Raw genomic sequence first — 12,309 nt, forward strand, 5'->3', positions numbered from 1 at the left:
GGGTGGGGTGGGGTGGGTGGGGTGGAATATTTGCAGAAAAATTAAATAATTACAGGAAAAATTCAAAGAGGGTTTTTGCTTGAAATGCCTCATTTAATGGGAAAGTTTTAAACAAAGATTTCCCACAATCTGTTAGTGCTCAGTTGGTGTTTTGGGGACGTCTCTCAGCTACCACAACACCAAGTTTTAGCTCGATATCTGTAAAACTTACTGACTTATAGCCGCTCATTAAAGTCCATCCAGAGGTTTATGATCCATTTTGCTAAAACACAAACAGACAAGCACACTCAAACACACAGACAGGTAATTACACGATCGCTCGCCTTCTGTGGGAGCAGGTAATGCTTTTATGTTTTGAAGGCAAAACATAAAAATATAATGAGTGACTCAAGACTTCTGCAGAGTACATCCACTTTTAAGTCCTCCAGTAAAGGAGTGAAGTCCAACCTCTATGGTAACGGTGCGCAGCCTTCAGCAATAACTGGTGACACAGAAACACTTGGGTTTATCTAATTAAATGCAATTTAACTGGAAACACCTCCTGGATTTACAAATAAGCAGGTCAACTGGCTGATTCACACCGAGCAGTTTCAGAAGAACAGATACAAGTCCCGTCCTCAGCGCTGGTGAAACCTGCAGACGGCATAAACGCAGCAGGATACGGCAGACTTTCCCGTGTTCCTTTCCCGTGTGGCTGCAGGTCATGCAGGGGTCTCCATTTCATCTGGAATGAGGTCACCGCCAAACAAGAAGGAAAGCCAGCCCCGACACAAATGTTTGTATTCTTATATGGATCGTCAGGAAGAAAGGGGATACGGCTTACAGGACGTTTGTTGCCATTTTACTGTTGTAGTTAAACACACAGACACACACACACACAGGCGAAGGGCTAAGCTGCAGTGATACGTTACGGCTGAGAAAGGTGGGCTTTTGAAGCGCGACTTCTTTGCGGCCGCCAAAGGCAGCCCGCTCACGAGTTGAAGAGGTCTTAGGTTTCACAGCCCCTCATCTTGAACCATTTTTCTCCATGTAGGATTGAAGTGTGTTATGAGAGAGTGTTAACACTATACGTCTGATCCGATCTGCTTCTTTTAGGCTACAGACGGCCACGCGCACGTCAGTGAAGCAGAAGCGCGCAGCTAACATTGAGCTATAATCCCTTTGTGTCAATGTAGCCAATAAACGTCCAAATGGAGCAAAATGTGTTGCGCGTGTAACAGGTGTGCTTTTTTCTTGTGTGCGTTTCTTTTTCTTTCCTTTGACCCTGTGGCTGGATGTTCTGCCAACAAAAAAAGGACATGGGAGTGGTGACACTTTGCAAACTTTTTTTTTTTTTTTCTTCAGGACAAGACAAGACTTGACCCTAATTCAATCACTATTTTCTTGCTGGCTATGTCACAAAGGTGTGGTGTGCTGTCTTGTAGCTGTGTGTTATTACAACACCAGAATCACGCCAGAGTACGTTATTCTATCCTTTTTACTCAGGATGTAAAACTTTCTCTGCCTCTGGAGCTGAGACTATTCTCTCATTATGATCTTATCAGATGATTTAGCAAAAAAAAAACAAAAACCTCAAAACATTAAACAGAGACAAGTGTGAGCCAATAAATCATCAATTTGTCAAACTGTTAGGTTAAAAAACAATTTCCTGTTGCTGAGCTTTTCTCTCTCTAAAAATGTGGACTGAATAACATGTTCACTCTGTCCCCATTCTTTGAAAAAACACATTTTTGTCACTTAAAGGGATATTCCAGTCATTCTGAAGTGGGGTTCTGTAAAAAGGACAAAAACAATATCTTCCCTGCTGGCTCTCTGAAAGGCCTCTGTTAGGAGAAATAGAAATCCTGACTGGATTGATGAGCTAACGGCTAACCCGACTGCTGCCGCTTTAAAACTCTGACCGCCAAAATTTCAGCACGGTTCATGTGAACACTGTTTTAAAGACTTCTACCCTGTTGTCCATTAGTTATTAATGTAGGATTCTGTGGTTATTTGCAGGAGTAAATAGCACTTTTGTTGCAGCAAAAATGTTTATATAACCATCTATATGTTTGCCAAATGAATTGTGCAATGCAGAGTTGATGACAACGTAAGGGTTTAAAGAAAAGCTTTTACATGCCCCACTATGAAATTTCGAAGATTGGAGTTGTTCTAAGATGGCAGCAATCCACTGTCGATTTTACATCACATGATAAATTTGACTCTTGGCTGCACTGGAGGTGCTACAGCTCGCTGCTTCTGCTAATACTTTGCACCGATAACCATTGAATTCCATGTAAGTATTTGTGTGTTGTGTGCATATTGTGCAAAACTAACAGAAGTTAAGGTTTATAAAACAGCTTCACACAAACCATTAGGAATTTTTTTTTTTTTTTTGTTCTGGGACAGCAAAAATCCACTTTGGTCTTGGCTGCATTCAAACCGCTGTTAGCTCACCGGTCTTGGTTAAACTGAGGGTATTCAAAGAGCCATCTACAACAGGTAAGATATTTGTCATAACTGCTCCACTGAGCCCCACTTTAAAATGTATGAAACATTCATTTAAAAGAAACACTGTGATTACAATATTACTCTAAGTCAGGGGTGGCAAATTCCATTCCTCTGGGCCACTCTCCTACATGTTTTATATGTGTTTTTGCTTTAAAACACCTGGTTTAAATGGATGACTTGTTGCTGTGCTCCTGGAGAACTTCATGATTTGGTGAGGAGGTAATTAAACCATTTGAATCAGGTGTGTTGGAGCAGAAAAACCGAAAACTCCTAGAGACAGCGGCGCTCGAGGCCTGGAGTTGGACACCCCTGCTTTAAGCTGTTTCATCATATTCCATTTTGTTTATAAGGTAAAAAAAGCACGAGTGTGATATAATTCAACTGCATCACTTGCTAATAATAACCAACTGATTTCATCCGTGTTATTTCCAATCAACAACTAAAGTCAGAAACTTCATTTCTGATCACTTCATAGTTCTGGGTGAGTGAATCCTGGTCCCACAGGGGTTGAACACAGTAAGCACCAGCAGCAGCAGAAGCAGCAGCAGCGCGGGACTCCTCAACACTTTTGACAGCTCGGACACATCTGTGTGTCGTCTGTTGAGTCTGGCCGAGTTCAGTCGAAGAGTTTCTAATGTCAACACAGGCAAATGTCAGAATGAAGTCACCGCTTGGCACCGCGACTCTCCTTAAAGGCCAGGGCACGCTCCGGCGTTGCTGCAAAGCCGGCTAAATGCTGCCGATCAGCCCAGGACTAACACTGGCGAAATGAGGCAAAACTGTGCGCATTAGGCGAGCAGCTTTTGAGCTTTTAATTGTCAGGGAAGTATTTCTCTATTACACCCAGAGGTTTACAAAACTCCGCCACTTCCAGCCAGGATAAGTCCATTTTTAGCTCCGAGTAGGTCGTCCAGATGGTGACTGGTGGGGCACTTGGCCGCCACAGCCAAACTCTCCCACCATTTGGCTGAGCTGAACTGCTTTTCCTGTCTGTTTTTTTTTTTATGATGCAGCATTTCAGTGACAAGGCAAAACCGCTGCTAGAGTTTGAATTCCTTCTGAAATTAAACTCCGCCAAATAAATGCCAGCAGACACACCAAACGGCACTTTCCTTCCCTTCTGCAACTGTTCCTTATGGCCTTTTCTTGTATTATTAATCTTGCCTTGATTCATGTTTCTGCCTGCGAGAGGAACAATCTTGTTTTTAGGGCTTAAAAAAAAAAAAAGAGGCGAGCGCGGCCAGCCAGGCATGCTCCGGCAGCTAGCAGGGCCTCTGCACCAGATAAAAAAGGTGAGTTGTTCACATTCCTGCTTCATGCACAAACCAATCCCTGATGTCACACACACACACACACAGTCAAGGCAAAAAGTTGACTTTGTGTATGTGTGTGTGTGGTCCTTCTACTTAATGTGTTTTGCCTTTTTTTACCCTCTAACTTGACTTTAACCGCCTAAAGCAAGAGCTAAAACACTTACTTAATTAACACGCCTATCATACGTACAGCTAAAACTGTCAACAAGTGTTTAGCCTTAGAGGAAAAAAAATTATAATAAGTGACAACATGGAGACGAGCTGTGAAAACTAAGAGAAATCTGGGTCGTTTTCAGAGGTAAACTCCTGGAAGCCCAAAAGCTTGCTGTGCATTTATCAGGATTCCTACACCTTTACAAATTTAAAATACTTTCCAGACTCAATTTTCCACCATTTCTGGCATCCAAGTACAAATATCTACAGTAGATTGTGCACTGTAGCAAAATAAAAGTTGCTTGTTTTTGTTATGACTATGGTTTTAATTGCAGGTGTTCTTCCAAACAACATGAGGTTTGTTTTGTTAAACCGCGAGTCAAATGAAAAAGAAGCAGCCTTTACTTCAGGACTAGCCCAGAGCTCTGCAACCTGCGGCTCTGGGGCCACATGCGGCTCTTCGGTTCCTCTGCAGCAGATCTTTGTAGCTTTAACCAACAATAACCTGGAAATGAACATTTGTTTTTAGAACCACAACAGGAGAGGCTAAACGCAGCCGCTCTGTTGATATGTGAACACCATTTCTGTACTAGAATGGCATTAAGACAGCGTGGTCTTCCTCTGAAACTCACTAGTAAATTAAACATTAACACAAGTTGCTGAAGGTGTGGGGGGGGGTTGTTTCACAAACATATTACCCTGTTACGAGTTACTGGAATCAAGTGTTCCTCAAAAATAATCTGAGAACATTGAGAATCAGACATTAAGGCTTGTCTTTTTTTAAACTTAATAAAAGTTTAAGTAAATGAAGGGATCAGAAGATTCAGTGAGCCACAATTAAATATCCAACAAGCTGTTCCCCTTTTTATGCTCACATCAGGATGCAAATACTGTATATGCTTTATTATGACAAAGTAGGGTACTTATTAATTTTCCAAAAATATGGTGAAGACTCAAAAAGGCCTCCATAATTCAGTGGTTATCTTTTACTAAAACAAAATGTGTTCCCTCATCACAAGAGTTTGGTCTTTTTTTTTGTCCTAAAATGTAAAAATACCAATAAATGTCAACAGTTTATTTTAGGTTTTTTTTTTATTTCATAATGTAACAAACTATTTTCTCTAATGTGTAGTATCTGCATAAAACTTAACAAGTTGCATAATTCCAGTTTTTGTCTTTATTTCAGTCTTCACTTGCCAGCTCTGGACAGAAATGTCTCCTTTGACTGTAGAGGTTGCAGACCCCGTGGGCTGGGATAACTCGCAGCTCACAGCTTGCACACATGCTGTAGATGATTTGGATTTCTGTTGCACATACTCAAGCTTTGCGGCTGCCGCGAGGCACCCTACAACGTAAACTGTGACTAAATACCTTTGTTTTCACGCTTCCCTTGCAAGGAGCCAAATTTTGGAAGTTAGGGCGATCCTAGGTGGTTGTGTAAAAGGCAACGGGACTTGTCTTGGTTCCTGAAGACGGTTCACGTCTTGTCAAAAGGGTTTCTTCAGTTCTGATCGTGTGTCGGAAGCATGAGCTTATAAATCAATGGTTTAAAACGTCACACAGTACACTATGTTTGTATTTTATACGCCATAAAGCTGAACAGCCTTCTGCTACTTGAGCTACTTTTATTAGAAAAGGAACAAAAGGTTTCTGCATACTCTTACACTTTATAAAACCTGAAGAGCGCAGAGAAGCCTGCGCAGATGTAGGATTCTTTTTCTCCGATCCCTGCAAAACTTTGGATTATACAAGAACAGTGTGGCCTTGCGGAGTGGGTGAGAAGGGAGCAGAGCCCCACTGCTTACTATAAAAGGAATGTGATGGTGAAGGGAGGGCCACTGCAACATTATTATCATCTTACCAAAAGAGCCAGAGGCAGGCTGAGAGCACCGGGCCAAGCACGAAGGCTTTAACTCACCCCAGTCCAGAAACTCCAGGATGTTCTTCTCCCTTCTGAGGGGGGAGTTGTTGCACTCATCATAGAGGCAGACCAGGATGTCCAGCAGGGTCTCCACGCTCAGACACTGGCCATTAGACTGAGCCGGGCCGTCCAGGACCAGCTTCTCCAGCTTCTTCAAACGCACCTCTCCTGACATGATCACTCCGGCTCCTTGGCTTTTAAAGTAGTGATGGTGGAGGCAGTGGGTGAATCACAAAAATAAAATAAAAAACACAAAACACAACAGGACACCTCTGAGGCCCGCGGGGGGAAGTTCTCTCACCTTGAGGACGTCTCGAAAATGGTCTATCTTTCTTCCTTTCTTTTTAGTGTGTGTTGACTGGCGGCTAATTCTGCTGTAAAGTCGAGTCGCTCCAATATAATAGTCCAGGAGGTGGGTAAAATGTGCAGCACTTGCCCATTTCGTTTTAACAGCTATCCCCAGCAGGGTGCATAAGAAATAAAAAAAGTAAGCTGGTCACAATTAATTAGACCCGGGCTCAGCTGCCTCAGGCCGGCGGATTCTTTCCTATGAAGACCGCAGCGCTAGCTGGCAGTTCTCCGCTCCTCCCTGCGACCGAGAAATGGGATAAATAACCCCGCGGATTGCCTTCAGCAGAGCTCCCCGAGCTGCGGCAGATGTCTGGAGTTCTCCATTCTTCCAGCGAGCCCCCCTGAAACACTAGATCTGCAATGCTACAAAGCCCCGGCGCCCCTCCTCTGCTCCAGGAGCGAAGGGCGACACAGGCTCGGAGCAGCCTGCTAGGCTAGCTGCTAGCCCGGGAGCTAACGTTACTTTTCCCCGCTTCCGAATGCCATCTTTTCCCCCCTCTTATTTTTCCACGAGTCGTAAGCGTGCGCCTCGTTTAACTGTTTTTTTTATTTACTTATTATTAAATCCGACTGGGAAACGTGCCCTTGTTTCACCCCCCACAACTCACTCGCTGCCGTAGATATGTTCTTTAAATCCCATTCTCCGTCCAGAAATGTCTCTTTGAGTTTGTCCGCGGCTCAAAACGACCGTTCGCTCACGAGCTCCGACGAGCCCGTCAAAAAAAATAAAAATAAAAAAAATAAAAGTTCCGTTTGAAGGTTACGCAGAAGCCTTGTCTAACGTCAAGAGGAAAACTGTATTCCTCCTTATTCCAAATACGGGACACTGCCTAAATTCCCCCCCTGCTCTTCCCTTCGCTTCGCCTGCCTCCCCCGCCGGTCGAGCTCTGCTCCGTCAGGCTACCAGCATCTTACCCACAGAGACTTTACGCAGACAAGACTGCCGAGTGGACAGAGCTTTCTGTAACGTCGCGGTGGATTGTGGGAAGTTGGGCGCTTCGCTCTCGCCGTCTCGCGTCTGTGCTCTTTAAAAACGCTACTTACAGTTCACTGCGGCTGGCAGTAAAAATAAGTCTCTTAAACGTAGTGTCTTTTACGTGTGATGCTAAGTTTTAAGGAAAAGGTGGATAAATGTTGAACTTTCACGCATGCGCAGCTCCTTTTTTTCCGGGTTCACCTTCTTCGGGTTTTAGCATCTCTGGTCGGTGCTGCAGGCAAAATCCCAGCTCATCATCATCATGGCGCCCCGTCACAGCATCTGCTGTGCGGAGGGGTAGGTGACGGGGGGGCTGTCAATATTGAGAATGGAAACTGCGGGTTGCCGGCCTGTCTGTCTGCTAGTGGCGAGGTGCTGAGAGAACACATTTTTTTCTCAGACTGACTTTTTAAAAAAAAAATGGTATGAATACTTCCTTTTAAGAAGCTCCAAAACACAGGAGCTCTAGTAAACCTGCTCACTGTTACACACACTCACATGAGCCAAACTGGGAATGTGTGCTGCAGTAATATAAATACATAAACCTGCAAACTGAGACATTTAATTGCAGCTAATGGGCTCCTATAAGTAATATCTACAAAATCTACAGTGTGGAAGACTGTTAATGACTAAACAGCTAATGCTGATGTGCGGGTTTTTTGTAAAATTTATAAGCATTTAATACCTTACCTGGTGTAGACAGGTCTTTGAACGACCTCGGTTTGGAAAAACTGTTTAATTCCAACCGGACCGACGAGCTAACGGCTAGTCCGAACGCAGCAAGACACAAAAATTCCACAGACGTTCGTGCAAACGCCATTTTCTAAACCTTTAAACCTCAGTACCAGGCATTTACGTAGAACTCTGTGGTTGTTTGCGAATGCAAACTGTGGCGGCAGCAGCTAGCTGTGGCACTTCATGTGACTGCTGCTGAAACAACCATTTAATGCAGAAGTGAGGTCGGCGTAAAGGTCTAAACAATACAGTTTGCAGGAGCCGCTGTGAGTTTTTGGAAGAACAGAGTTATTTTAAAAAAGACAAAAGTCCGTTTTGGAAGTGGACTCCGATGAGCCGTCATGAGATTGTGTTGGAACCTGGCTTCACAGGAAGTGCTACAGCTCATGCTTGCAAATACAGACTTCTGTGTAAATAACAAGGACTGACACCTAGCTAAAAGCAGTATCTCGCTGCATTCACAGGGTAGTCTCCAAAAGGCCTCGGAATGTTCCCGAGGGTTCTCGGTTTGCAAGGCCTCACTCTCGTGTCACTGGATTTTTTTAGAATATGTTCAAAAACTTTGTGCAAAGCAGTTTACTCTCAGAATAGTTTCAGAACTGTTGTGGGAGTCTTGAACCCTTCTCAGTTTAGTTTCTGAGGCAGAAAGTGCAAGAAATACAAACCAACTTTGGCGACCTGTGACACTAAATTTATAGATATCTTTGCTGGAGACAAAAAAAGAAAAAAAATCTTCAGAACTAAACTGCGACAAACAAAGATTCCTGTCATCCATGAAAATGCCACGCGAATGTTGCCATTTATTCACAGATACAGACTTAAACATGGCATAAATACCAATTCAGTGTGAAGACAAAAGAAAAATGGTGTATTTTCCTCACAATACTGCGTCTCCAATTAGCTGCCAACTTTCCCATCACAGTAAGATAAAATTATTTAAAAATAAACAAATAAATAAATAGCTTGAACTGCTGTAAAAAACTTGGTGTTATTTTAAGTCGGCATCAAACCTCTTTGCTCTTAGCTACATTTGGACTAGCCATTTGCTCGTCAATCTGGTCAGAATTAAACGATTTTCCCAAACTGAGGTCGTTTCGGAGCGCTATCTACACCAGGTAAGATACTGATCGCTCATAACATCTAGCACCACTTTAAAAAGCTAGTCAAACACTTGGTGGTCAGAGCAGATGTAACTGGACACATATTTATCTTCAATCATCCATCTGGTTATGGATTTTAAAGACATAGAGATCTTATCAGTATTTGGGAATAACTAAGTAATTTCTTATCCTTTTATTACATTTCTGTCATCTCTTTGAGCCATTTGCAAGATGTTTAGGTTCCTTAATCTGTAGCATTGGAGGAAAGGCGCACCTACCTGTCTGAGTGTCAAACTCAGGTTTAGGTTGCATTAAAAACCGAACAGCTGCGCCTTAAATGTCTGGAAACGACACTTTAATGCAGTTTTATACGGTGGCCCTGAAGTGCAAACCACAACAACATTAATGAAGCACGCAAACAAAAGACTAAGCACGCAAACAAAAAAGGAAACACACAAACAAAAAACGATCTTTAACAGCCTGCCGAGCTGCCGAACCTCTGAGAAGTTAAAGACACTCGTGCAGTCCTGCGTGTGTGTGTGTGTGTGTGTGTGTGTGTGTGTGTGTGTGTGTGTGTGTGAAGGAGCATCACGCAACATATTACTGCTCCAGAGACACAACAAGCCCCCAAAGAAGCAGAGATGAACTGAACTGAACTGAGAGCAGCTCCATAGGTGAAAGGAGGTGAGGCGCAGATTTTCTGGACCTTGTTGTTGTCTGCCAAAGGTGAAACGGCGCTAATGTTTACCCGTCTGTCTGTTAGCAAAATATCTCATGAAGCACTCGATGGATTTTAATGAAACTTTCAGGAAGGAATCACTGAATCGACCTCTAAAACTGATTACCTTTTGGAGCTGACCAAATTGAAAATGGCAACCTCAGTTGACTAAACCTAGAAGACCCAAATTGGCTACAATTCAGTTGATTTTACAGTCATTGAGCTAAAACCTGGTGTGGTAGTACCAAGAGTCACCCCAAACAGATACTTTGAGCACCACACAACGTGCAAGATATTTCTTAAAAACTTTGACACTCACTATTTGAGTCAACTCTGTTTGTCTGTTAGCAAAATATTTCTTGAACCACTGGATGGATTTTTGAAACTCTCAAAAAGTAAACATTTGATGTACTTCAACAGCTGATTAACTTTTGGTTCCAATACAATTCAAGATGGCAGCCACAGCTAATCAACATTATCCAACACAAAAATGACTATAACTCAGCCAGTTTTACAGATATTGAGCTACATTTTCATGTGATAGTAGCTGAGAGTGACTGACGACATGTACTGTACTCTGAGTGTGACATACTGCAATATTTCATGAGACTGTGCATGATGTTGTTTTCACAGTTTGACCAAAGTGGCAACAACTCTGTCAATATCCATCATAATATGATCTCAGTCTAAAACTCTGGCCTGAAAGGTGACGGGTGATATGCATTCCTTCAAGGAATGCTTTAACTTGCATTTGCAGCAATGGAATTCAGTCTGCACGGTGGCCTGGAGGTTGGCCGTTTCCTAAAAAGGTCTCCGGTTCAGATCCCCGTTCAGTTTGGGCTTCTGTCTGTGGAGTTTGCCTGTTTTCCCCATCCATGTGACCTAAAGACAAGCATCTTAAGTTAAATAGGTACTGAAGTTTCACCTAGGAGTGTGTGTGTGTGTGTGTGTGTGTGTGCAGTAGTTCATCTGTGACCCGGCGAGAAGGTAACATCCCCATCCTCCCTGACTCGGTGACAGCTAAACAGCAGCATCTCCATCAGCCCCGAAAGAATACAGCAGAAATAGTTTTTTTTTTTTTTTAAAGTTTGGTTGAAGATTATTTTTTCCAAATTCAAGTTCCTCTAAAGCAGGGGTAGGCAAACCTGGTACTGAAGTGCCACCATCCTGCATGTTTTACTTGTTTCCCTGCTCCAACACAACTAATTCAGTAGTTAAATCACCTCTTCATGTTCTGCAGAAGCCCGTTAATCACCCATTGATTCAAATCAGGTGTGTTGGAGCAGAGAAACAAGTAAAACATGCAGGATAGTGGCCCTGCTCTAAAGGCTTGTTTTAAAAGCATTACAACAGCGCCATCTGGTGGCATATGTGCTTTCCTACAACAACTTCAACACAGTGATCAGTGGTCTTCAATTAAAATTCAAGGCAGATTAGATAGATAGATAGATAGATGCAAAAGTATTCATCCTCTTTATATTCTCTCTCTTTTGTTGCCTTACAAACTGGAATTAGGGAAAGGACCTTCAGAGTTTTGCAGATTAATGAAGTCAAGAGAAGGTCGCCTACCAAAAGTCACAAACCAAGAGGCCATCAATAACCCAAATATGTAAATAAGTAAAACAATATGACAGATCATTTGGAATTTGTCTGAATGCGTCTTGGAGACTTCCCCAAACATGTGGAAGAAAGTTCTGTGGTCAGATGAAAGTGTAACTGATTTTTTTTTTTTTCTTTATTGAGAAAAATATCATGTCAAAACAAATCTAACGCAGGGAAGATTCCAGTGAAGTACGGTGGCGGCAGCATCATGGTGTGGGGATGTTTCTCATCAGCGGAGACTGGCAAGCTGCTCGGAGAAGAAGGAAAAAGCTAATGCTGCGAAATATGAAGAAATCCTTAAAAAAAGTCCGACTTCCACCTGGGGCTGTCTTGTCTTGAAGAAAGAGTAAATAAACCAAACTTCCAGTGGTTAGGTAGATAATCTTTTTGTGTCAATAAATAAGTAGTAATTTATAATGGTAAGATCTTATTTCTCGTAGATGCTGACTAATAATCTCTGATGCTGTTGGGTTGAATCTAGGCATGGATTAAATCCATTAAATCCACCGGTCCGCTGCTCTGAACGAGTCCTCATCACTGTCTGTGTGAAATGTAATTAGGCCGACCTGCAGTTTGTCTACATGTGTGTGTGTGTCTGTGTGTGTGTGTGTGTGTGTGGGGGGGGGGGTGTCACAGACTGATCGATGATTATTGGCTCCGTGAATTGGATCCAGAGGCCTCAGTCACGGGAACTAAAGGAGAAGAAGCAGGAAAAAGTCGTCTATTTAGGTGCAAAGCAGTGCTCCTTTTTCCCCCCCAAATATTTGACGTTAGGCTCATGCCCCTCAGGAAGCGGGGGACAATGCGACCACCAGCACAAGCTCAATATTGACTTCTCAGAGAATCATGCGTGCATCGACCGTTTCCATGGGGACGCCTGCAGTGAGAGCAAAACAAGCAGCAGGCCGCTCTTCCTCCTGAAGGGGCCTCTGCAGTTTCTTGCAGTTAAA

At 43.0% G+C, this 12,309-nt stretch overlaps 1 protein-coding gene across 4 annotated transcripts in view; it reads right to left on the reverse strand.

The window, feature by feature from the left end:
- The window catches only part of cdc42bpab (CDC42 binding protein kinase alpha (DMPK-like) b), an 89,305-nt gene extending 82,168 nt beyond the window's left edge, over positions 1-7,137 (reverse strand). For 2 of the 4 annotated variants that reach the window (XM_017409146.3, XM_017409145.3), the window contains exons 1-2: positions 6,179-7,135; positions 5,875-6,071 (exon numbers count right to left, since the gene is read on the reverse strand). In XM_017409146.3, coding sequence (XP_017264635.1) covers positions 5,875-6,052 — 178 coding nt within the window. In that variant the 5' untranslated portion in view covers positions 6,053-6,071; positions 6,179-7,135. Of the gene's footprint in view, positions 1-5,874; positions 6,072-6,178 lie in introns of all 4 variants that reach the window. The other 2 variants (XM_037981652.1, XM_017409143.3) reach the window with 2 other exon arrangements.
- Between the last annotated feature and the right edge of the window lie 5,172 nt (positions 7,138-12,309).

Source organism: Kryptolebias marmoratus, linkage group LG19 (assembly GCF_001649575.2).
Source record: "Kryptolebias marmoratus isolate JLee-2015 linkage group LG19, ASM164957v2, whole genome shotgun sequence".
Lineage (NCBI taxonomy): Eukaryota > Metazoa > Chordata > Actinopteri > Cyprinodontiformes > Rivulidae > Kryptolebias > Kryptolebias marmoratus.